The 27,340-nt window shown below is 42.2% G+C and overlaps 1 protein-coding gene across 1 annotated transcript in view; it reads left to right on the top strand.

Moving 5' to 3' along the window:
- Positions 1-27,340, top strand: part of OXSR1 (oxidative stress responsive kinase 1) — a 677,967-nt gene that overhangs the window by 631,982 nt on the left and 18,645 nt on the right. The window contains exons 15-16 of the mRNA XM_085628862.1: positions 8,900-8,952; positions 12,812-12,880. Coding sequence (XP_085484988.1) covers positions 8,900-8,952; positions 12,812-12,880 — 122 coding nt within the window. The remainder of the gene's footprint in view (positions 1-8,899; positions 8,953-12,811; positions 12,881-27,340) is intronic.

Genomic DNA, 27,340 nt, shown 5'->3' with positions numbered 1-27,340 from the left:
TCATTTTCTAATTGATTCTCATCATTTTTATAAGATTTGTTGCCAGATTTTAACTGCTTTTTATAAAATATGGTATAAGACATGTGATAATGTACTTTGTACTTTTGTTAAATATGGAGTTTTAGATGTTGCATGTGCTTTGGCAAAATTAAAAAAAATATATGCTTAGACTAGTGATGGAAGACTATTAAGCCGGATATTCTAGAGTGCAGGGGCCAAAAGGAAGAATGGATTTGAACTGATGTTGGGCAAGCAAGGGTAATGTGTGCAGGGATAGGACAAATAGATTGAGCCCTAGAAGGATTGACTGGGTGGTGATTGGGTGAGATTTGCCGTTTTAAAATTGTGTCTTCAGATTTTGTAAATTTGCTCCGACTTTTAAAACATTATGCATTTATGTTTTATATACATTGTCTAAACATTAATAAACTAGAGCAGAGCTGATATTACCATTTTAATTCATATTGAATTGAACATTCAACACTAAAATGGAACTGGTTTCATCTGAATTCTGTAAAAAGAATACTTGAACATTCCTTATTTGTTTAATAGTCGAGCAAAGTCAATGAATGAGTACAAACTAATCCCACTTACAATTGAAGTTTAACGCTAGAACTAAATATTACTACAGACTTTTATAAAACAAACATAAAAAAAACCTTGCATAATTTTGTCAGTTTTTAGAGTAGATAACCTTTAAAAGAAAACACAAGAATACTTGATCTTGGAAGGTCACCTGAGACAGAAACAGGAGATAAAGGTGTGGAGAATGGATCAAGGGGGGTTGTCAAAGAATGGATGTAGTCTTGCGGTAGCACTGATATTCAAGAAAAGGATCTTAAGGGAGGTAGGCAAAGATCAATGTAGGAGGAAGGATTTGAACCATATTAGTAGCGCTTTGCCACAAAAGCTTATGTCATAGTAAAGTGTGTAAGTTAGTCTTTCTTGATCAACAGTTTAAAAGTCTGTCAGATGCGAGTTTAATTAACCAAAAGTATAAAATAGAAACAAATGTTTCTGAAGGAAACTTCTAACTGCTGAAACCTCACCTTGTGAATCTCTCCAGGAGCCAGACTAAATACAAAAACTCTTGCAGATGCTCATGGAGGCTAGGAGGTGGCAAAGTCTCCTTCAGTCACCACTCTGTTGCACCTCTGAACATGACATCACACAGCCACATATGCACACCTTCCTTGCATATTGATGTCAGTGCCTCTTTTTGCTCACTTTATCATGGATTCAAAGCTTGGCTCATACTGCGTTTTTTTTTTTTTTTTTACTGAACGTTTGCATTTCGAAACCTTTAACAGTGTTCAGGTATCTCACTCTTGAAGACGAGAGGCTTTAAATCCTGTCACAAACAGACATTAACAGACCCGCATGATGTTTGCCTATGGTGTCTCGGTACCAAGCATAACATCAAGTCCTGTGACAAATGCTTACTCATGCATCCAAAAGACATTAGAGAGCTTGAAGCTCAACTCTGATCTACCCATTTATGAAATGAGGTTGATCACGGTTCAATGCACTGCCCTCGGGTAAGTCGAAGGCAGGCCAAAGAAAAGACACAAAGAAGTGAAGCGCTTTGACACCAAATTGCTCCCACTTAAGGTAGAGGTTACATAGTCAGCGTTTGATTGGATGTTGACTCCTCAGCATATTGGGTTTTTAACATAGCCATGCTGCAGATCTTCAACTTCACCTTGACACCATGTGGAGTGGCTTCTGGCCCATGTCCCCGTTTAGAACCTCTGCTTGGGTGCCTTTTCCTGGCATCAATTGACCCCGAACAAAGTCAGCCTGCTCTGCCACTGATGGACTGGATTCCACTGCCACAGGTCTTTCCGGTTGTTTTCCCACCAGCACTGCTTGGTCCAATAACATTGGTTCTGCACCTAGTTTCAACACCACCCTTGAATTTGGATAGGCGTTCCCTGAGAGTTTGCCGCATGTCACACTACACCAACGCCCATCCTCAAGTTGAGATGGATTCCCCTCTGGTTCCTCTTCTCAGCAAAGGTAATTCAGGAGGATAAAGGCCAATTTTGGATTTCATTTGGTTGTTTTGCAAGTCATTCAACCAGTCCAGCATTGTGAGGACAATGAGAAGGCAGATCATTTGCTCCCTTCACATCATGCTGATACTGTTCTGTATCTTGATTTACAAAATGTCTGTGACTAATATACTTTACCTGAATCCACCTTGGATTTGCCCCCTGACCTAAGAAGGTACTTTATTTGCTTAGTGGTTTGGAAGGCAGCAGAGGTTTTGGAATTGCCACTCCCCACTTAGAAGACCAAACAAACCAATAAGAAGTATATTTAAACCCAGACCTTCTGCTTCTGGGCCTCTGTTACCATTCATTGAGGCTTTAGTTGACCCTATTTTGGCTGCCTGGTTGAAACCATTTTTGCACAGTGGTGAGTGGTCCGACTGGCTTGTGGCTAAGCTTGCACCTGAGGACCCAAAATGTTTGACCTTATGGCATTGTGATACAGGTTTATGCCTGTGAAGTGAGTCGTCAAATCAGACATACATTTACACAATGGGAAAGCATGGTTTCTGCTCATGCAGTGTAGCATTTAATCCCTTTGAACTCTTCAACCCGGCAATTGCCACACTCTGTGCTGACCATTCAGAACTCAGCTGCCAGATTCATTCTCAACCTCCCCAGACAAACTCGCATCAACCCCACCTCAGGAAGCTACACTGGCTGTCCATTGAGAAGAGATGCCTATTCAAGATGCTGATCCACACCTACAAAGCCCTTCACAACTAAGGTCCAGCATACATCTGCCACGGCATGAACTTCCACCAACTGTCCAGACACCTAGGCTCCTTCTCTCGCACTCACCTACCTGCATCCACTGAAGCTAATGTGGAGGTCGCTCATTCTCTTACGTTGTGGTGAAGTCCTGGAATGACCGTCCCCTTTACCTCTGAACCTTATCTTCTCAGCCGGAATTCAGGAAAGAACTCAAGACCTTGCTGCACAACTGAATCCTCTTTCACCTCTGGGTTCTCAGTGCCTCGAGACCCTCACGGGTGATTAGCCGTGCTTTACTTATTGATTGACTCTTTGGGAAATGGCACATGAAGTTTTGCCTGCTCTTTCAGAGGACCTTCATAACTACTTTGCTCAAGCAGTTCAGGATGTACATGATGCTGCAAGGCCTGGACACCATAGACTTGAGTGCCTAGTTACTGTACCTTTGTTATTAGAGGACTTGCCTGGATGCATTCCACTGGATATTCTGGAGACATAATGCTTCTTTGATGGACATGCCTTTTTTCAGAGCTAGGCTTTTTGGCAAGAAGGCGGACTTGGCCTTAGACTGGTTTAAGAATAGCGGAGGTGCTGCTTGCTCACTGGTCAGTCATCAATAATACAGTAAGTTCAAGGGTTATTCTAGGGCCTTGCGTTCCATCAACATTAGCTTTTGCAGCTGACCCAACAAAGAATGCAGACTATTTATGGTGCTAGTGAAAGAGGGGGTGCCAAGGGACAGAAAAACAATGACATTGGTTTTCCTCCTCTTCTCTTGACACACTTCAGTGTGTTTAGTTCACTCTCAAGCAGAGCAGGTAATTGCTCACAGTTAGGTGCTGGAGTCAACATTGCTTTCTGGACTAGTGCTTAATCATAACAAACCATTGGAGCATACAAAGTGTTCAAGTTAGCTATGTCGGCCCTTTTCTATGCACCCTTCCTTACATACCAATTTCCATAGGTAACACCAGTATGCTCTCGAAGGAGATACTAATGATGGTATCCAAGAGTGTGATTGACAAAGTACCCGAGGCAAAGCAGGAGATGGGATGCTATACACTGTTCTACTTAGTTCCAAAGAAGGATGGAGGCTTGAGACCATTACTAAAGCTCATGTTGCTGTACTTGTTTCTTAATAAGAATTTCAGATTGATAACACTTGCACAAGTTCTGCTGGCTTTTGATCAGAAGGATTGAACGGTGTCCATGGACCTTTATGTGCCGGTCCAGCTGTCACACTGGAAGTATCTCAGATATGCTGTGGGAGCCAACCACTTTAAATTTAGTACCATGGTTTACAGCAGTACACCAACTCTCTCAAATCTGTGCGAAGGTCACGTCAGTAGCCCATCCTCGTAGCCCCATGTATTGACAACTGTCTGTTGAAGCTGAGTTCACTTCCGCAAGTGTCCTGTCACTGGCAGTAGTGTTTTCCATAATTGAGTCTAAATCTTCTGTCCTCTCAAAGACTGCCCTTTATTGGGGGCTATCCTGAATGTCAGCTAGAAGGCTTTTCCACCACCGCAGCGAGCCCAGAACATTCGGCCTTTGATCCCGATGTTAGGCAAGAGCTTATTTGCCAGCCCTGGTGATTCTGAGGCTTTTCGGTCTACTAACATTGCAAATTCTGCCACACTCAGTAACACGGGCAAACCTTTCAATGGAATCTGCGTCCACTCTGGTGTTCGCATTGGGGAAGCCTCCAAGAGAATACCTGTATCATTGCCAAAGCGACTCGGCACTTTCATGTGTATATAACGGGAGGCATTTTGATATGCTACAGGATGTTCTCCTTACCGCGGTCAGAGATCAGAGTGGTGATAGATGCATCCGCTTACGGTTGGAGAGGTATTCGTAGAGATTAGTTGTCTTCAGTCTACAGTGGAGCAGCACCATCGCGTGTGGAATTGTGTGTCATCTGGCTGACTCAACTAATTTCTGCACTTTCTGTTAGATAACCTGTCTAACTGTAGACTCCTCATTGCTGGTTAGGAGTGGCGTGTCAATTTGTCTGCAGTTCATACAGTATTATGAATATTTATACACTCAGACCACAGTGGCTTGAACTCCCCTCGTGAAACCGATCATACACACACACATGCATGCATGCCGTCAGGCCGATAGGATGGTGCAAGTCCTGAGTTGCATTCACGCTAAAGACCCATTGTTGCACAATGCGGCATAACTGTTGGTCGGGAGGAGATTTATGGACCATCTAGATTTATCATGGTATTCACCACACTGTTGAACTTACCTCTAACTGCTTTATCGAATCATTCTCTAACTTGAGATGGTAATTTGCGATCCCACCCCCCCCAATTATGGAGATAGTCAATTGTCCCATCCCCTATCACATTGCCTTGGAGAACATGCATACCGACCTCCACGGACCCCCTTATTACTCAATATACCCACACGTGCAAACATTTCGGGCTGCTATCTCATGATTGAATGCCTCACTGTTGGATCACAGTTTTTTTTCTCCCGCATTCGCAGCACTGAGAGCCTGACTGGAATCTTGTCTTAACATACAGCTGCTGGATGACTGGGATTTTTTACTGGTGGATTTTGATCAAAGATTAAGTGAAGTGCGTTTTAAGTATAGTATTTTAAGATTCTTCACCGCTGTCAGTGGTCTCCAGCTATGTTACACTATGCCTGTCTTAGTGGGCTCACTCTGTTGGAGATGTGGCCTGTCTGATTGCAACATAGTCCATATTGTATGAGAATGTGATCGACTGAGGCCTTCTGGTCGGAGGTTTGGGATCATATGAGACAAGACCTTAGGGTAGCTAGACCATTGTCTGCCCCTATAGTGCTCTTGCATGATACTTATGACCTCCCTTCAGAGACCCAACATGTCCATAGATGGCTTTCCACTGCCATAGGGGTGGCTAAATTGGTTATTCTACATCTTTGGAAATGAAGCCTAATACCCGCTTTTCAGATCTAGGTGGATGACATGTAAGATATGGCATGTTTTGAACACCTCATTTATAAGCTAAAAGTCAAATTATAGATATTTCAAGAGGTTTGGGGTTCTTCCCTTAAAGTTTGATGTGCCGAACCAGCCCATACAACCCAGACGCCCTTGGCGAATCACATTCTACTTCACGTTCAATGTAAATCCCTTTGTTCACTTCCCAACTACCTTCCCCTTCAGATCCCCAGTTTTCGACCCTTTATATCCTCGACCTACACTATAGAAAGTTTGACATAGGTCTTCAAGTTGTACTTTCTTTTGTATGGGTGTATTATCATGCTTCGCCCCCCCCCCCCTACCCAGTCCGTGATGGTTGTTTTGTTCTTCTGTCCCCCTTGTTTATATTATTACTCATTAACTGCTTTATTGGTGATCTGGTTTAGAGATGAATTATCTGATTGTATTTTACTTTATTGATATTCTCGCCCTGTGTGGCGGTTGGTTTGTGCATCTTTATTGTGCCACTCTTGTTACTTACTTTAATTAGAAAACTACAATAAAGAATTGAAATACAATATTCTTTACAGCTAGTGCTGAAATACTGGCTCCAAAACTCCTGTCTTTTTTTAAGGATCCTCATGAGCATAGAACGCGGTTGCACATGCTAGTTGAGGCCTGCATTATTGTGATTTCTGAAGGCATAGAAAAATGTAAAGAGCATGGGCCCTAACACCCACTGTCCTGCCTAATGATACTTACATATTGGCTACTCTGCTCTGAAATGGCTGGAGATTTGTGGTGCCCAAACTTAGTCATCCCAATCAGTCTCGATAACACTCGGGACGATAACCCACTAGCAAGATCCGTAGACTATATGGAGTGAACTGGCTGGTAATGTAACTTGAGGCAGCCTGGTGGTGGCCAAACTTGATTATTAAAAAGCCTTCTACTCCGCATCATTGGCCTATGTGTTGCAGGTTCTGAGCCACTTTGGATTTGGACCCAGCTTCATATGATGAATCACACAACTGTATGTAATTGAGGCCAGAGCAGTGGTGTGTTAAAAAAAATATATTTTACAGCACGGCAAGATACATGGCTCCCCTGTAGTTTGTTCTTACAACTAACACCTCTTTCGATGTGATATTGATGGATGGTTGGTAGTAGGATTTTGTATATGTGACCCAATCACAAATCTCTTTATATTCTGACAAGGTGTGACTTTACCAAGTTGACCCATGCGCCATATTATTTAGGGCTCCGAGTGTCATTATTCACGTTGAGGTACTTGCTAGGCTGATAATTAACTGAAACGTAATTAAAGTATTTGTTTCTGGGGGCTCCTGATCCATTGGTGATTGCTGTAAAGTAGGTTCGAGGTGAACCTGATTTTATCAGGCGATTGTCGTGGAAAGGCATAGGGCAACAGCACTGACACATTTTCCTCCACTTGATTGATGCTGCAGAGAAAGGTAAATAGGTGGGTCAGCTGGCTGTATTTTTGTGCAGCTCATCTAAACCTGGCTATGTCAATTGTTATTAGTTTTTTTTATTGATTTTAGCGTTGTCCCACTTATTTCCAAAAGAGAAATCCTCATTTGCTTTGCTTGTGTGCGGAGGTAGGAATCCTTGAATAGCCAGTTTCATGCCAATGCTTCACTGGAATGTTGGTGAAATTAAAACCCTAAACCTATACTCCAATTTCCTGGCTGCCCACCTTCAGCATGTTCCTTATTAATTTGATGGGGGGACTTTGAGCTGCCTCATAGGTAATAGAGAGACTACAGTTCAGTGTGGGCGATTGCGTTCTCGGCTCTAACTCTGCAGCTGCTAGCCTGATCAAATATTTGGCTAGATTCCTGGTACAATGCACTTTTAGAGTGCAAAAGATTGCCACATATCACCCGAGTCTTAAATCCTCTTGTAGCCCTACTATACCACTCCTTGATTTGCTACCTTTAACACCACTAAGTGATGCGCTGAAGTGTTTTGGTTGGGCTTATAAAAGTATAAACCAATTGGGTAACATATTTGACAACTCAGCTCTTTGACCCAGAGTGGACTTTTAATCCATTGTGAGCTGTTCAGTGGGCATTGTTTCTGAATATACTTGGCTAAAAGCTAGTCTGAAGACCTGCTGAGATGTGAGATCCTTTGAATCTCTGGTTGGATACCCTTCTCCACTTTTTGTTGATGAACACGTATGAATGGCAGTTAGCAACTTATATTTATAGTTCTCTCCATGATCTAGAAGCATGTGATCCTGTTGGGGTTCAAAGGAGTACTATCTGTGAACTCTATTGCGTCCATCAATATTAGTTTCAAAATGATCCTTTATAAACTCACAAGGAGTTTCCTCACTCCAGCTGTAATTGGCAGGTTTCAATAATGATGTACCTCATGCTGTGCTACAAGTAAGACATTTAATGCTGTTTGTTTGCATGTGACATGGCCCTCCCGCTCTTTTGACTTGTTCTAGTCAGTTGTGATGGAGGACATGTTGGAATTTACTGGAGTACAGATTGAAAGGGATTCAAGATTGGCTGTATTGGTCTTCTACTGCCTGTGAAACCAGTTGTGCTTTGTGGTTTTGGTCCTATTACTAGCAAGCAATGCATTGTGCTTCTGTGGATGCGCAGGAGAATGCAATGTTACTTTTCTAAGTTAAGGATTTAGCACTTTGCAGAGGAAGAGAAAAGGCATTATTTGATCTGATTAGAGCATGGTGGTGGTTTCTCTGCTGTGATTATTCAGAGGACCTGTTAGCTGATTGAGGACAAGGGTTAAGGCGAGGGTTAAACACTGGGTAAATAATTGGTCTTTAACTTGTTTCCATTGATTTTTATCAAAGGTATGTTTCTAGGGACGATGTGACTACCACACTTTAATGAATACATACATTAATAATCTGGGTTTTGTTTATTATGCACTATCTCTTTTTAATTCAATGAAAAAGTTGATTTTTTTTTTTTTACTTAGTTAATTCATCCTTCAGCGTTGATTAAATGCAAGCATTTATGAATGGGTCTGTGAAAGTATTTTTTTTTATACTGAAACTTAACTGGAATATAATTTTAAAAGTTTTTGTCAACAGCACAGCTCGCCAAAACTTAAAGTTTTTATAATTCTCTAATATGATATGTAAAATATTGTAACTAACTTTAATCTGTATACATGCATCATACAATGTTTTTCTTTTCAACAGGAATTCAAAGAAAGAATTAAATGATATAAGATTTGAATTTACCCCAGGGAGAGGTAAGCTTGACAAAAGAACATACCTAATTCGGAGTTGCTTCTTAATTGTTATAGTTATTATACATTTCCGCCTTGTGAAATCTGATCATACGAGCCTTACGCTCTGTGCTAGATCTGGTTCTAAAACTAAAGTATCACGTAGTGCACATTTCACAAAAAGGATTAAATCCAGCCGCGGTCAGTGCAGGTAAAAGTGGTGGGGCGGTGAGGCCGTGTAAGGGGGGATTTCGAGAGATGATGCCGAGGGAAAATTATGTATTTTTCCCTCTGCATCGTCCCTCGAAATCCCCCCCTTACACGGCCCATGCTGTTACCTGCACGGACCGCACCTGATTAAATCTACATTTAGAATATATTTCTGACTTTGATAGGCATCAGATCACTAAGGCTCTAAGGAGTACTTGTAGAAATCTATAACAGTTGTAGACCTTCTAGACTACTCGACATTTCAAACTTTCCTTATGCAAATTTTCTACCAAAAGCTCACATGCTCGTATTGGAAACCTGCATGAGAATATTTTGTGGGTGGGATTCTGCCTTTGCACTCATTTTGTCCTGCACAGATTTTTTTTTTTGCTGAAGACAAATTCCTACCCCCCATCAGAACTCTGAATATGGGAATGTTTTCCTTTCCCACTCCTAACACTAACTTAGCCCTAACTCCTGCCTTAAACAGAAGAACATTTACATTAGTTTCTATGGTAGTAAACTGCTTGCCAGAGGTAAGGGCAAACCCTCAAACATAAGAATTTCTCCTATTCCTACAGATCCACCAAACCTTAAATTATGATTTTGTAAAATGTGGCACAAGTTCCACCATCATAGGTGAACTTTAGAAATGTGAAATTACACGAATCCCGATTCTGTGAATCGGGATGTGCATTGATTTACTTTCCACTTGGCTGCACTAAAAAGTTTGTTCAGTGGGCCAGAACAGTTTATAAAATATGGAAACCCAGTAGGTGTTCCTCACTGCTCAGTTTCTATCTGCAGAGGAAATAAAAAAAAGTTTAGTTGACCAAATGAATATGAATTTGTAACTTTATTGTGTTCATAAGAACCGTAGACTACACGTGCTTAGATTGTATTTTAATTGTATTCATATAGCGCTTACTACCCCTGATGGGGTGTCGAAGCACTTTTCGGCACAGTACTCCGTAACCCAAAAGGATTAGTGGTGGATTAGTATTGGGAAACAGGAGTATAGTATTAGTATAGGGAGGTAAAGGTTAATTTGAGCGGAGGACATACGAGTCTGTTAGTTGAATTGACTAGAGCAATGGAGTAACAATAACCAACCAATGAATGTAGAGGGCTGTCAGAAATCCTCTAAGAATATCCCACTTTTAAAATTCTCGCCCTTTTTCCCCCCACTACCTCTTCAATGCCCTGTCTCGAAACCACGCACAAGCCCTCACTCCTTTTCTCGCCCCTTCCTCGGTGCTCTTGCTGCTCCTTCCCCTTCCAACTCACACACCCCACCTAATCGCCACCTGTGAAATACTTACTTTTCTTTGTTTCTCCTCGTGCCCCTGCTTTTCCTCTGCTTTCCTTCACCCATGATCTTACTCTTCCTACAACACCCCTCCTTCCCTTGCGGCACTTCCCCATCTCCACGTATTTTACTCCTTATCTTTTAGAACCTTGCTATTCTTCATCTTCTTCCTCTTCTTGCCCGGCACTATCGGCCTTATCCTTGTCCTCTAGTTCCAAATCTCCATTGAGGTGCGGAGGTTCTTCAAGCAGCAATTGCTGCTGTTTCACTGCCGCCATGTTAAAGTCATGGCAAAGCGCATGTCACTAGCTGAAGTCCCAGGTACTCTACTTGACACACTTGTGTGAAACTGATTTTAAAAAAAACTCTCCATTTTTCAGTTTCTGTATTTGCCAAAGTAGGGAACGCTTGAAAACATGTTAACAGAAGTGTTTAACGTGTTTATCAAGTGCTTCTTCCAAAGATATTTATTATATCTATTGATTTGGGAGGAATTTGATACACGATTTATCAAGGGTTGAATATTAACTATTTTTTCACTTCTGTAAGTTGACGTGCATGTCTCAAGGTGAAGCTGTCTGATGACATATTAAGACCTCGCAGCTTCGTTTATTTTTTAAAAGTTAGCCGTATATTCACTTGATGTGCTTTCGTAACCTGTCACATCGGGGAACACGCAGGAGATAGCTTTAAGTTGATTTTGAAGTGAACATCGTGACGTATTGGCTTCAACCGTTGAATAAACCACTAGAGCAGTGGGAAGACCGATGGTCCATCACGATCCCTGCACACTTAGAAGAACACGAGGCAGAATCAGGCAGGGCCGTGAAAATGTTCCAGACTCACTGGAATAACTCGAACAAAGGCTGAACTCAATGTACTATTTTGTTGTTTTTTTCAGAAGAACAAGGATTTGCACATGGCCTGCTGTCTACTTTCACTTTTTGCAACGCTCTTGAGATTTTAGAAGAAATGTGCAATTTTTTTTTTTTTTGGGGGGGAGAAATGTGCAAATATTAATAGAAATCATTATCTGCTTTCTTTTCAGATTCATAGAAATTAACAGCAGAAATGTATCTACGCGCATTTAGGCTGCCCATTTTACCTCTTTCAGCGGAGACTGTTTTGCCCCCTGTTCCGGAACTGTCTTATGTTTTTTATGGATTTGGTCTATAATATTAATTTTGAAGTGGTGTCTCCGAGTGACGCTTTTAAAAAGTGTAGCTACTTCCACACCTAAAGTGATGATTTTATATTTTGTACACTACCAACGAATGAGAGACACATTCCAAGCAGGGGTTCACACCCAGTGCCAACCTAATTTTAATATTGGCTTGGCCTTTTTAATCCATCTCTGGGCGTCTGACCTGCTCCCAAGTAGATGCGTTACAGCTCCCACGAAGGGATCAGGCAAGAGACAAGTTTCAGGAATTTTATTTTTAGACAAATGCTTGAGACCTACCCTTTATCAACCCTGGGTACTTTAGCATCACCTCTCCTACCGAGTTTCGGTTCTGGGCTAAAAAGGACATTTCAGAACACCAACTGAACAAGGCTGTGTTAGGGCTGCGTTGACTTTTCAAAAAACTATTCTTTCAATTTGCCACAAATCTATTTAGCACTCAGCAGGTCGATATTTTCCGAAAATGTACGTTAATTAGCCTGAAAAATACCATATTGTTAGTTTTATTAAATACTTTAATTGGCCACAGTAGAACTTGGACATGGTTAAAAGATGGAGCTCTTAATACCCCCATCAGAGGTGAAGAGGAAGGAAGCGCTTCACACACTGCTTTAAGCAGAAAGTAGTTTGCTGCTTAAATGTCATCAAAAATAAGTGCCCAAGTATTTTTGTGTTTATTTTTAAGCTGAAGGTACTTTGACATGCACTATCATAAATAAAAAGCTGTATTTGCCACTGAAAGCCCATCAGAAATGAACGCTTCAGCGTTCTTTTCTTTATTTGTTTTTAAACTGAAGGTATTCTTGTGTAATTGCATACAATCATTTTTTTAATGGACCATGGATGTTCCTTCAGTGTGTTCTTCACTTTTTTAATTTTCTATCATTAAGAGTTTACTATTGAAAGAGCAATGAAGTTTACAAATCGTTCTCAGTGTCATATGGTTATTTATCACATTTTTATATTCAGATCATTGTATTTATTGTCATACAACATATATTTTATTTTAAAAAAAAGTTTAAAGAATAAACCTAAATTGTCATCCACGTGGTGGGTGTTGAGTTTAAAAATGAGAAAAAGGAGAATTTTCAGATTCTGGCGTCCTCAAGACTCAGTCCCTTTATTTGTAAGCCCTGTCGCCGCATTATCTACACAGTGACCTTTTTCTCTTGTTTTTCCAGATACCTCAGATGGCGTGTCTCAGGAGCTTGTCTCTGCTGGCCTTGTTGATGGCAGGGATCTTGTGATAGGTGATTGCAAGCCCTTGTTTTTGTCCCTGTCCTGCATTATTTATGTTACGAGGGAATTACATTATTGTTTGTAGTAAATGTTAAAATCCTTTGAATAACTTGTAGCCGGGGCATTCACTGAAACCAAACCTAATATTCTTTTTGACACCTTTTAACTTAGATGAATTTCAGCAGTACTAGTATGTACATTTCTTCCCATTCAAGTGTATAGAACTTTCTCCGGCAACAGCTTTGCTTTGTTTTAGCTGGCTTCAGACTGGGGTGGTCTGAAACAAAACATTATTGCGGAAATGCCTGAATGTTTTTAAATCACTGGTAATTACTGGATGCCTCTTCCATGCCCCTGTTTTCTGTTACGTTTACCGTTTAAGACAGGGGCCATCCATGTGTGCATATATGAAGCTCGACTTTACTCCCCAAAAGTGACAATTGAGCCTGCTAGCCCATCTTTAATGATGGTGTGTAAATATTTGGCCACAGTATTTAATTACAAATGTTACCTTCTAAATAAAGCATTCCCATTCACCAGTTTTTGGTTTTGGCTTTTTGGGGCATATCATGATCTTCATTCTCAAGGAGGCCTACATTTTTTTTCAATTTGTTGTAAATTTGAGAAGAAAAGAAATCTGGAAAATGCTCCTTTTAGGTAGGTCTAAAACTTTCCTGACCCCAAATCATCATTGCTCTGGAAGTTTGCTACATCACCTTAGTTGTATTTGCAAATTTGAGTAATTGTCAAGAGATCACTAAATAAGGGGGTTTGTCACCTTGCCCAGATAGTAGTAATAAGGGAATAGCTTTGTTTAAAGTTTCTTGACTGGGTTTCTCCGGTTTATGAAAATATTCGGTGAAACTTGCCCATGTTTTCAAAATCAAGTGCAAAGGTTTGCTGGTTGGTACAAATAAAAGAAAACCACCAAGCATTTTTTTTTGGGCCTGATCCGCCATGGTCACTATGATGTCTGTTTTCAATCAAGGCTATAGATGCGAGTATTAATTGGCTGCACAATCAAAACCTGGCTCTTTTCAGAATCGTTTGTCCCTGTCTTTCATTGAGTACGAAGATCCGTTTTCCCCTTTATTTTGGGAATGTGTGGTTATCAGCTGTGACTGCGCAAAAATCCCTTGCCTTACTGTATGTGGTTCATCTCCACTGTGGACCCCCCACACGACAGCACCTTCCTTAACATTCTTAAGTTGCAACTGTTTCCTGGTACTCCTCTTTGTGCGGTCCACTTACTCTGCTTGTCACTACAAAATATGATGACAAGTCTATAACTTTAGATATTATTGTTCCCTCTACCCACAATGTGAAAGACAGTGACCTAGTTGGCAGACTGTAGGCCCTACCACAAGGATTGATGCAAACTAATTTGAGCCCGTTTAGAGATGCACTGAATAGACCTGAGTGGTGGCAGTTGTTGTGGTAGGCAGATGGGACTTCAGATTGTTGGCTTTAAGGATAGTTTTTTAGTGGTGTGCCTTTTCACACTTCACCATACCTCTAAAAATGTCAACAACAAAAAACAGAACAACTAGCTCCGAGCTTGGGTGCGAGGCCATGATTGGATTTCTCAAACCAAGTCCTAGAGAACAGGATGTTTCATATCGGAATCTCATCGTTATTTTAGACTTGAAGTTCTTTCTTTCTCTATAGGGAAAGTAGTCCTTGATTTCGTGAATAACTTCATAAGCTTGCTCTTTCAGAATTTAAGAAAAGAAAGTGTACCTGCTTCCATCTTTTCTGTTTATTGCTATATCACTCTCACCGTGCCTCAGAAATTGGTATTGGGGGGGGGGGGGGGGGCAGAGTAACTTTGACAATACCAAGTAGTCTAGGCTCTGGTAAGAGTGCCCAGTAAGGATCAGTAAATCCCTTCAGTTTACTAGTAGATTTATCAATGTTCTCAAACCAGCTTCTACGTATTAATGTACGATAGGGCCAAGCTGTGCACCAACAAGTAGCCCACCATGGTCAGAAATTCATTTTGGATCGCTTGTGCTCCTGGTTAGAGAGTGTTGGAAAACGAGGCAGCATCTGTGAGGCCTGCACAAATAACATGACTACATTTCTCCTTCACTGGGAACCAAATGCCCAATTGTAGCACCTGACTCTCAGAGGGTAGCGTTGCAGAGCAGTCTGAGGCTTACTCAAGGGAGGTGGTGTGGGCTAGTAATCGCCATTTGCAGGTGCGCAAAAATAACACTCAATAATTGATTATCCAGTCTGTACTTTGCTTTATAAAAGTAAGAGTACATTTATTAAACACACACACTACTCAATACTATGGTGGGGTCTAGTACCACCACCACTCCCATGTATGCACATCATCTTGCCCCTAATGCAGTTAGTTGAACGTAGCCTGGAGCGAGGGCCCTGCGGCGACACCCCCCCCTGTATCTCAACAAGCATTTGAATTAGGTAACACTGTCTTGGTGATTCACAACCCTGACTGTGCATTTCCTACTGACCATGAAATATGCACCTCTACATCTTAAGGGCTAGCAGTCTGGGTTCTTCACCTAAGCGCAGCAGCAAAAATACATGTTTAAGCACCACTTTAGAATGATGGTACTCAGAGCATTTGGGTATCATTAAAATGCATGGCAATTACAGCCCCTAAAGGCATCACAGATGAAATCCCAGGATTACGCATATACACACAGACACCCTATCAGGAATGTCTGACAACATAACCCGACTTTGCTTATGACATCACCTTTATCAAGAACTTCAGTCCCTCTAAAAGAAATAACTATTAGTAAATGCATTTCGGTGCAATTACACCTCTTCATCTCCAGGGGATGCCCCTCTCCAGACATCCCCAACTCAGCCCTTCACTCCTTGATGCACTTCTTCCCTACACCCTCAGCTGTAGAACAAAAGTTCCAGCCCAGAAGGTGTTAAAGGCTGGCTGAGCCCTTGAGGGGTTATTCCTTTCAACTCCCCAGGAAACTTAGGGAGGAACAGCGACACATCACTTCCCTGCCCCTGCTCCCTCCTTGTCCAGCCTCTCGGTTTGTTCAAAATTGCCTCGTCCAGGGTCTCTGGCCACATGGTCCCTGAAACAAAACCCAATCCCCCCTTGCTGCCTTCCCTCCTTGGTGAAGCCTGGTGTTGGCACCCAGTGATAGCTGCTGATGGATGAGCCTGTAGCCCCACACATCTTCTCTTCGTGGAGAGGAGGCCTTAGCTTGTGGAAGAAAGGTCATCAATCCATCCAGCTGAGGTCAGCCCTCAGCCCGGCCCTGGTCATGACTGACTCAGAGAAATGTGACACTTCTGGATGACCCAAAAGCAGTACAAATATGACTTTGGACTCTGCAGAATGCTCCTTTTCACATCCGCTACAGTGGACGTTAGTGCTTGTCTGGAATCTGTAGGCCTTAGAAAGGTAATCTAGCCCATGGGCTCCACATCCTCATAGGGGAATAATGACGTGAAACACAGTAAAATACACTGACTTTCCCTGGCATTTCCTTCCCAGTGTATAAAGCCTATTCCATGTCACCACCCAATTCTGCACAAGTCCTGCCACACCCTTCATCTTGAAGCTGCTCCCGACTGCACACGCTAGGAATCTCTCCTGCGCAGCCCCTACATGTGTGCACACGCATGTAAACAGCCCGGTGTCCCTTACTCCAGCTGCTGAGCAGTGGCCTGGTCAAGCCAGGGGGACACCAGTAAAATTCCCATGCAGTTTCTTACATCTTGAGTTCACTGTGGGTGCGTCCCAACTTATGAGGCTCCCCCACAGTAAAAGCTCAACAATTAGGTGCTCAAAAAGCAAAAAATCCGGGCGGCCCATAGTGTCAGAACCACCTTCTAACAGAGAGCATATAGGACCTATCTTTCTCGCTGGGCTTCTGCTTTCGCAATGGACGGAAAATGATTGACATCTGGGGTGTCCCTCTATGTAATGGCATAGACACGCTAAAATGATGGAATTGTACTGATAGTAATATCCAGTAGTTTTGACCCAACCAACACATCACTTTGTTTAACAGCTATAAACATGGGCATATATGTAAGTTATCTGTGCTATTGGAGGTGGGAGTTCAGAAATCCTCTGATGAATTTCTTTGTCCTTCCTCCTGGACAGGCAAGACTATTGAACATTATATTGAGAGAGAAATGATTCACATGTTTGAATCATCATAGTCATTGAGCAGGGAGTTCCACAGTATCATTACAACAGAAGTTTCATACCAAACATACCCTAGAGGATGTAACCATGGCTGTTCAGTAGCTTAGCCACATCATAAAAATAACTAATCTTCAACCAGTCAGAGACCGAGTGAAGGCCATACCCTGAGAGTCCATCATCTTTAGTACTTCTATTGCACATTGGTGTGAAGGAAGTCTCCTTGATCCCTGCTCAAATCACTTCCGATAAGGTATTCTTTGAGATTTGTTCATACTTCTAAACAGTCTTCTATAGAGGTTTTAGAAGTCTTTCTTCTTAAAACGACCCCAAGACATCAGCTACTGCTAAGAAAAGCCTTTTTAAATCTTTTGGCTTTTGTGGGAAAAAAGATGTTCTACATTTTCATCTAAGATAACAGGGATGTGTAATTCCTAAAGCCCAACGCCCAGGACATATTGTTTGGGGTCAAGGGCAGCAAGTTTTCATGTATATTCTGTCCTTTAGACAAGTAGGCCCAGCCCCCTGCAGTAGTTGGCTGCCAGTTTGCAATACCACATTATGGACCAGGGAAGGGCACTGTCAAACTGCTGTTCACCTTGTATTTATGGTTCATACATTGAAAGCCTTTATTATTAGGGTGAGCTCTCCAAGTAAATGTTGTAAGCTCTGACTGCACTACTGATCGTGGTTTCAGTATAAAAAATAGTACACACGTTTTCAAAGTTTAGCAATTTGAGGCTATGTATGATGCTCCCAGAATGCTCTCTGATTTGATGCAAGTATTTGCAGAAGCTTGAAAGCAAGATTGATGATTCTTCGCTTTCAAAATAAAATGTTCCTAAAAAATAAAAGCCGGAAAAGAAAAATTATGCTAAACTACTGTGAAATTTCAGGTACCGTTTCTTTGCAGCATCATTTAGTAACACGTGTTAAAGCATGATAGTATTTCCCCAACATATTCATAATGGAAAATCAGTGTAACCAGTTTCAAAAAGATTATAGAAAACAAAAATAAACCAGCATTGGCAAAGCCAGTAGTTCTGAAATTGGTGTGCAGCTTTTTAGTTCCGTCAATGTGTGAATCGTTTCGGCATGGTTTTTGTAAAACGTTATTGGAGTGTGAGCTGCCGGGCCCTCACCATTATAACAAACATTGGCAATAGCAAAAATTGTTTTTGGTCTGAAAAAGCACACACTGCCACAGTAGTTAATGGCATTGAACAAAACTACTTTGTGTGCCGATATGCTCCTTGTGAAAGACCAGAAGGCTGTCACTCACAGTGAAGCCAGCCGATACAGAGAGAGAGACAGAATTTCATAAACACAGAAGGTCATGGTCAACGCCAGACCAAATTAGGGACTCCATTATTAAAGAAAGTCTCAAAAGTGCACCCATGGTATATATCCTTGCATTAAGTGCAGCTATATGGCTTTCGTGAATTCCCAAGAATTTACAGAAGTAGGAAAAGAAATGGTACTCCTAGAAAATATTTGTGAACTGCATTTTAGCATGAGCAAATATGCATGTGTAGATTTTCTCATGCGAAAATTAGAGTGTTTGAAAGTTCTCTTTCCCTCCCAGCATTTTTTTCTCAATGTTGGAAGAAGGTTTACGTCTGCCATTGTCGGGAATACATTTCCCAATTTCTCAGTATGGGAGAAGAGTTGTTGAAAACCCTTAAAACATGCAAGTTAGTAGGTTTGCACAGACTCAAAAGGGCATTCTAACCCTGGAACTATTGCTTACCACTACCTTCAACCCCATTAGTTAGATCTGCGGAAAAGTGGCAACGTAAGGGGATTGCAAGTATTCAAACCCTACTATGGTATGAGCCCTGTCATAATCAGAGAGGCTATATCAGAGCTATTATATAATGAGATTGCTGCCATAATTTGTTGCTGCACTACATAGCACCAACGGGACGAGTGGATTTTGTTACAGGACAAGTAGATTTATGAAGCAACCTGCCCCATGGACAAGTAGATATTTTATTAAAATCCACACCCCTGAAGATAGAGCGGCAAGAATTCTTAAGCTTCAGAAATCAAAAGAAGCAACTTCCTCAGATTAAAACGGAAAATTAGCACAAAAAACCCCACAAAAACATTCCTGAAACTACCACAAAACAAGCTGTTAAAGTCTAAGCACAGCAAATATCCTGAGGTACATAACACCCTAAAAAAGTCAAACCTTCAACTAGAACCATCCTCTCCAATGAAGTCTCACGATCAGTCCAAAGCTCCTTCCCTGGAGCCCCAGAAAATAAAATTTTCACCACCTGCATTCCCCTCACCTTCATTAAAAGCTTCTTCATCAGCTAAGATACACACTTAAACACCTTTGATGAGAGAACACAGTCTATGGTTGACTCCACAAAGAAATGTACAGTTAGACATCCATCAATGGCTTAGTTGACGTAGTTATCAATGATGCTGGTGTCGACAAGAACAGAAAAAAACGAGGAGACTGCTTTGACCTAAACTAAAATCTCAACAACACTATCTACAAAGAAATAGTCAACATCTCTATCAATGCCACACCTGTCGAATAGATGACCCATGGACAACCTCACCAGTGACAAGACTCCTTCTAGCGCAGATACCATCCATGGATAATGAATCTTCCTCAGATCAAATAACATAAATTTCATAGCCTGGGGTGCCATTAGAAATGATGTATGTAACCTACTTAACACAAAACAATATCTGAACAACCACCCGCAAGACACAAGGGTCAGAGAATGAAGGATCATTTGGCCACGCATGCAATCCTGGACAGCTAAGAGTTAAATGCCAGGAATGTGATGATGACCAAGAGTATTCCATATTGGCACAACATGCAGGAGAATGTGAAGAACCACATTTTTCATGGTCCTACAAGCTGTTGAGAGTCTCTCACCCATTGCACTGAAAATGACTCGTACTATGAGGAACAACAGAACCATGCCTGGACACAATCCAGATTCCAATAGCCCTTTGATCTGAGAAGGATTCTGACATATTAATTTTGGCATTACCAGATGAGTCCCAAACACAAGTTATACCAGGTCATCAAACCCTATAAAGGGTACCACCAACAGCACCTCCTAGACAGTAGCATGCATAACCTTTTACTCAGCCGTATTTTATGCACGAACACAACAACCTACCACCAAAGTAGAGTGTGAGCACAATTTGCCTTTAAAAGCAGTGGTGCAACATAGGGTTGCTACAATGACCTCAGTCTCTAAGCAGTGCAAACATGCAATGATAAAAAGGGCTGCTGGCCTTTAACCTGCTATTCCCCATTATATACTAGGGACTTGAAGGTAATTTCAATCCCCCTGGCCTATTATGTACAAGGGACTTATAGGGTAGGCCATTCCATTTATAAGTGTACCCTCATGTATGTATGTGTTTGCACTGTATTCTCATTGTGTTTTCACCATAAGACTGGTCCTGGGCCTGTCTGTCAGTCACCACCAATACCAGTCAGCAAAAAAATGGGAATGCACAAGGCACACAGGATGACTTTGCAACACCATCATCAATGGCATACTCGAGAACCTCTGTTCCACAACGGTCTGGCATGGTGGGGCCTTGACAGGGGTAGAGAGGCCTCCCGGGGGAGGTGGGAAGGGATATGTCCTCCCTGTGAATAACTAGTTTTACAAAAAGATATCCCTCCTGTAACCTCGAAAGGTCCTATGGTGGTGAAATGGGAAAAAGTAAAGGAAGGGGAGAACAACTATCGGGAAGAGGAGGAGAAGGCACTGACCAACTGCAGGTGCAGGTCACTTCATTCCACATATTACCATGCTATCACCAAGTAGTTTGGAGCATTACCTCTCGCCGAGAATGTTGGAGAAGCATCACATGAGTCCTCGATTTAGTAGACAGTTGACATAGTTTGGAATTTGAGAAACCTCGAACACCTCCAACCAGAATGCAACATCTAAATCTGCAGAGGTTGCAAGAGGAAATTCTCTCCACGATAAAGAAAGTGGCTATAGAGAAGGTCCTCTGATCGCCTCAAAATGCTGGATTTTTTTCTTGTTTCTTTAATCAGGAAAAAAGCTGGAGAATGGAATCCTTTTGTTGACCTTTGCCACCTCAATAGTGTTTTTGAAAAACCAAAAGTGCAGGATGGTATCCTTGCAGGATATACTCCACCTTATAAGGGAATCAGACTTTATGACCACCTTAGACTCGCAGGGTGCATACTTTCCCATTCCTAATCACCCCAACCATTGGGAATATCTGGATTTCCGGGTGGCTGGTTACCACTATCAGTTCAGGGTGCTGCCATTTGGAATAAAGTCAGCCCCAGGGATATTTACAAAATGCATTTCACCAGTAGTAGCACATTTCTGGAACCAGGTCACCTATTTTGATGACTGACTGATAAGTTACAACATACAGTTCAGTCAGGATTTTAACACAGGCATGGTTGAATTTGTTCTAAAGATCGGGCCTCATAGTTGATACTCAGATTGTCAACCAATCTACCACAAAAAAACGAAAAGTGCCTTCTTCCCAAAAGAGAATACAGAGATTGCATGATTTATCAGTTTGAATTTTATCCAAAACCTGGGTCACAGTATGCCAATTCAAAGCCTTATAGGCACAATTTTCGTCTCCTGTATTACTTTAATTCCATGTTGTCAATGTTGGACCTGGCCCTCTCTGGAGTGTCACCCCAATAACTTATTGCCTCCACCCTTTCCTGCTTTGCTGAATTTTTTTGTTCTGAAGGTCCTTCGCCTGCTAGGTCTGTTCGCTTCCTGCATTCTGTTGGTCAACCATGCACGCAGGCACATGAGGGCACTCCAGTGGTGTCTCCGCAGGCAGAGGTATCAACACAACAGATCTCAGGGGGTCAGTCAGGATCGCCAGAGAAGCTGCAGCGGATCTGTCTTGGTGGAACGTGGAGGACAATCTGACTCAAGGAAAGCCCTTTCATCTTCCTCCGTCTGTGACCGCAGTGATAACGGATGCCTCCACCCTAGGGTGGGGTGCTCATCTGGGGGATCTGGAGATCAAGGTCTCCAGAGAAAAGATTCTCATATCAATCTTCTGGAATTGCGGGCTATACGTTTGGCGCTCAAGGCCTTTATCCCTTCCATTCGCGGTCAGTCTGTTCAAGTCCTGACCGACAACACTGCCGTGATGTGGTATGTCAACAAGCAGGGAGGAGTAGGGTTGTACCGTCTCTGCAGAGAGGCCTTGCCGCTCTGGTCCTGGGCTCAGGACCATTGGATTTGCTTGATGGCAAATCATCTGGCCGGAGTGTTGAACGTGCGTGAGGACAGTCTCAGTTGGCAGTTCTCCGCTGACCACGAGTGGAGGCTTCATCCAGCGATAGTCAGACACATCTTCCAGACGTGGGGGACTCCTCGGGTGGACCTGTTTGCCACTTTCGAGAACGCGTACTGCCCGTCATTCTGCAGTCTCCAGTTTCTGATGCAGGGAGCGTTGGGGGACGCGTTTCAGTTGAGTTGGAGCTCACAACTCCTTTACGCGTTTCCTCCCATATCATTGATTCCTCGGGTTCTGAGGAAGATTCGCTAAGACCGGGTCCAAGTTATATTAATCGCCCGTATTGGCCAAGAAGGGTGTGGTACACAGATCTTCTTCACCTCTCGTCGCACCCTCCGCCCCGTCTCCCTCTCAGGGCAGACATCCTCTCTCAGATGGAGGGGCAGGTTCTACACCCCCACCTCCAGAGCCTGCACCTTCATGCCTGGAGATTGAACGGGGCAACCTGAATTCTTTTTCTCTCCCGCCTGACGTGGTGGATGTTATTTTTAGCGGCCAGGCGACACTCCACCAAATCTATCTATTCCTACAGATGGTCGAATTTTGTTAGATGGTGTGGAGAGAAATCTGTTGATCCTCTGAAAGCGCATCTTTCTGATGTTCTTTGCTTTTCACTTCATTTGGCTCAGCAGGGTTGTGCTGTAGCCACTGTTAAAGGATATTTGTCGGCTTTGACAGCTTTTCTTTGTTTGCCCGATCAGCCTTCTCTTTTTAAGTCACCAATAGTCTTAAGGTTCATTAAGGGGCTTACTAACCTGTTTCCGCCCACTCCTTTTATTATGCCCCAGTGGGATTTAAATCTAGTGTTGATTTTTTTAATGGTTTCTACGTTTGAACCTATGCATAGTTGTCCATTGAGATTTCTGACATTTAAAACGGTCTTTCTAGTTGCTATCACTTCGGCTAGGAGGGTCAGTGAGCTCCAGGCTTTGAATTCAAAGCCTCCTTTTCTGACCATACATGCTGAAAGGATGGTACTCAGGACCAGGGCTGCTTTTCTGCCTAAGGTGGTAACTCCCTTCCATCTAGGACAGTCCATTACCCTCCCTACTTTCTATCCTCCCCCTCCCAACGAGGAGGAGAGTCTTCATTGTTTGGATCCAAAGACGGCGATTAGCTTCTATTTGGATAGAACAAAAGACTTCCGCCAGCATGATCAGCTCTTTGTTGGATATGCTGGGCGTATGAAGGGCAAGGCAGTGCACAAGCGCACTTTATCCATGTGGATCATCTTGTGCATCAAGATTTGCTACTCCCTGGCCGGTAAGGAGCCTCCTGTAGGCATTAGAGCTCATTCCACCAGGGCTAAGTCATCTACATCTGCCTTGTCCCGGGGTGTTCCTGTATTGGACATCTGTAAAGCCGCAACTTGGGCCTCCCTCCACACTTTCGCGAAGCATTACTGCTTAGGTTCCGAAGTGAGGAGAGACGGCCATTTTGCGCACTCTGTTTTGCAGGACTTTTTTGGTATAAAAGGGTGGACACCCTCCTCTGGGAGTGAGACTGCTGTGGGATTCTAGTCATAAGGTGAGGAATCCACAGACCGATGTATCCATCAGAAGAACAAGTTACTTACCTTTGGTAAAGCTTTTTCTGGTGGATACAGTATCTGCCTGTGGATTCCTCACTGACCCACCCACCTCCCTGTTATCCACCCTTTTATGCCTTAAAAGATGAGGTATTGGTTATTTGATGTTTTTGTGTACTCAAGATTGTATTACCTCTATTTGTCCATGGTCGATTTAATTGAAATGTGAACTTATAGGAAATGTTTGCTTTCCTTTTTCACTTTACACTGTGTGTGTGTATTTGTGTGAATACTGTGTACTATGTATGCATTGTCTGTATGGTTGGTCCGCCCGTTTTGCCTCGGTGGCACGGAAAAAATGGGTGGAACTGACGTTATCACGCCGACGTGGTTTTCTTATGGCTCCAGTGATGTCATGCGGAGCCGCGTGCGGTGCCATGACGGTGAGACTACCTCGTTGGCACGGAGAGCTAGGAAAAATTTCCGCGGAATGCTGGCGCAGGGGATATTCATAAGGTGAGGAATCCACAGGCAGATACTGTATCCAACAGAAAAAGCGTTACCGAAGGTAATTAACTTGTTCGTTTGGTACGTCTCCATCAAGACAAGATTCTCTAGTAATTCCTTCAGCAGGGTCTCCCACAGAAGTGCCACCTTAAAGACTGTGCACTTCTCCTACCTCAGGAACCCCAGGGAGATCTAAGACTCCTAGGCTGAGATCATGATTTTTCTGTAGCTCACATTCTAGACAACTTGGAAAACCTCAATCTCATCATTTCAAGCTCTCTAGAATATTTTGGTCGTCAAAGATTTTTTCACCACCTACTTCATGAATGCATTACTTGTCTTCATGCTTTTCATTGATATCAAAAGCCAGAAGGTATTATCCAACCTAGGAACATTCACATCCAGCCAGGATTTCTCCCATTAATAAAAACACTTTTCTGGAAATGTTGATTATAGACAGTAATGATTTTACCTTATCTCTACCGACAAATTGTTCTACTACTTTGGTAATATTTAAGCATTGTGCCACCACTTCCACTGGTCGGTGTCTTCTCGACCTTGCAATGAACTCTTCTCCTTTCCTACGAAGGCCACTCCATCTTGACTTCAGCAAAAATGCAATCTACCCTCAGCTCCCTCAAGGAGACAGACTATCTTGAGAACGAAATGAGAATTTTGAGTTCTGTGTCAGTAGGTTCATGACTTAAGATGGGACAATCGTCTGTTGAGGCCATATTGCCAACTAATGACTGGATACACAAGCTGGAGAGTAAGCTTGGGGAAAACAGCTTGTAGGAGGAAGAAGCGGATGGCATAAAAATCTTCCTGAAGTATGCCAACTAAATAGCATACACATGATGGTAATAACCTGCAAAACTTAGTGGAGTCGGGGACAACAAGGAAGAAGCGAAAGAATGAAAAAGGGTAATGAAGGAACATGGATGAAACGGAGAATAACACTTTGAAGCGAAGAGTGGCCAGACAGAACCCGGATGCATTGTGACACTGTCAAGACAGACTGGTTGGTTTAAAAAAGCAAAGCTACCCCAGAAGAGCGAGATGTACACCAGAAACAAATACATCCATGAAGGATTGGCAGCCTATCTTGCTACTAAAGAATATGGTGGCCATGATGGTTTGAACAAGAAACAAAAAGTCCAGGTCAATAGACTTTGCATGAGTTCCCAAAATGACTTCCTGCTTGGTGTTTAGTGAACACCAATCTGTGTGCCTCGAGACACCCATCAACAGTCCCAGAAGATGGCACAAGACAACAGAATACCCCCCCCCCTTTAACCTGAGCCAGAGGAAACTGGACCATGGGGCAAAAGAGGCCAGTGCTCCGCAAAGCGACTGCCAGTGAGTGCCGTTATGAATGCGTTCCTGATACAGGTGTGTTTTTGACAGGCTGAGACGTAGATCTTGAGGATTCTTATCTTTTCATTTGTTTGTAAAGAATTATTGGAATTTTTTTAGTTTCATTTTGGTGAAGCAACACTTCAGGACAGACTTCTTCAACTCCACCTGAAGTCGGCACAAATAATGTTTTTGAAGTGGATGACCATGCTCGTGGCACATCTCAGGAGGCAGAAGATCTTTACAGATCAATATTTAGACAACAGGCATCAAAGCCTATCCTAACAGCTATCTCCTCAGCATTTCCATGTGACCTACTTTGAGTCGTCTGAATCTGCATGTCAATCAGAAAATGTTGAAATGAATTCTTGTGCAATCCATACACAACCTGGGAGTGGTGGTCAACACCCTAAAAGTAAAATTGATAATTTATACGAAAAACTATTGTTTCCCTGTCTAAAGTGTCGCAATCTTCTGAAGACTATTCACATGACAGAGTAAGAGATATTTTGTCAGTATTGCAGTATTTCCCAAACTGTGGGTCATGATGCACTGGTTGGTTGCCATCCAATTTCGGGTGGGTTGAGAAATAGCAATAAATAAAGATGCCCTTACATTTTGTATTTATCTTGTCACATTTGTTGTGCTTTATAAACAGAGGTCAAATATTAGGTTAGGTCCACTGACAAATGTCTGCTTATGTTTTTTAACATGGGGATTGGTGTTTACTTTTCTTTCTCTGAGTGAGAAGAGTTTTTAAAGTGAACAATGTGACGATCCTGCTGAGGTACACAGAGTATGAAAGGAAAGACTGTAGGATGGAATTTTGTGTTAACACAACATTTATAAACCTGTAGGTGAACTATACACATTTCAGAATATATCTATGAACAGAAAAGCAAAAATGAAGCAAATTTGTTTGTAATTCCGAAGTGTTATAAAAACAAAGAATTTAATAGGATCAAAATAAATCAAGACACTTTTACTTGCTGATACACAAATGATAAATGCTCACTGAAACCCAATTCCCACATATTACCGTTTGCGTGCTATATAGGTTTATCAGTAAAACTGTACTGTATGTCTTTGAAAATGTAGTGGCTGTTTCAATGTAAAATATGCTGTCTGTAATTGAGTGTTCTCTTCCAGGGGATCCTCATCAAAGTCATAAGCACTGAATATTCCCACCCATGTGCGGGGACCCCGGAAATAATAAAATTATATATGTAAAAAACATACATATATACAGCTCTGTATATGTATAAACATATATCATTTTTTCCAAGCAAATGCAGCCCCTATAAAAGGCTAGGCAATGTATATATACACATCCAATAACACATATAGGTATAATAATACACCTAAATCTTTTTTTTTTTTATGAGGTAAACACTCATGAGAAAGCAAAAAAAGAGGAAAAACTGTGGGAAACACAGATCTACAAAACATTGCTAGCCTGCAGGCTGCATTGCAATACAATACCATAGAGACTGAAAAGCCCTGTACAGGTAAAAACTGGCACCGTGCCTTTAAGGCAGCCCTGACTTCCATATCCCATCATGCCTCAGGGGTGACAGTTGGGTCAGTTGTTCTTTCCGGCTCCTTCAGTCAGGACCCTGGAAT

The sequence above is a fragment of the Triturus cristatus genome, chromosome 10, assembly GCF_964204655.1.
Source record: "Triturus cristatus chromosome 10, aTriCri1.1, whole genome shotgun sequence".
Lineage (NCBI taxonomy): Eukaryota > Metazoa > Chordata > Amphibia > Caudata > Salamandridae > Triturus > Triturus cristatus.
Note: the sequence above shows the minus strand (reverse complement) of the source record. Positions and strands in the feature narration are given on the sequence as shown.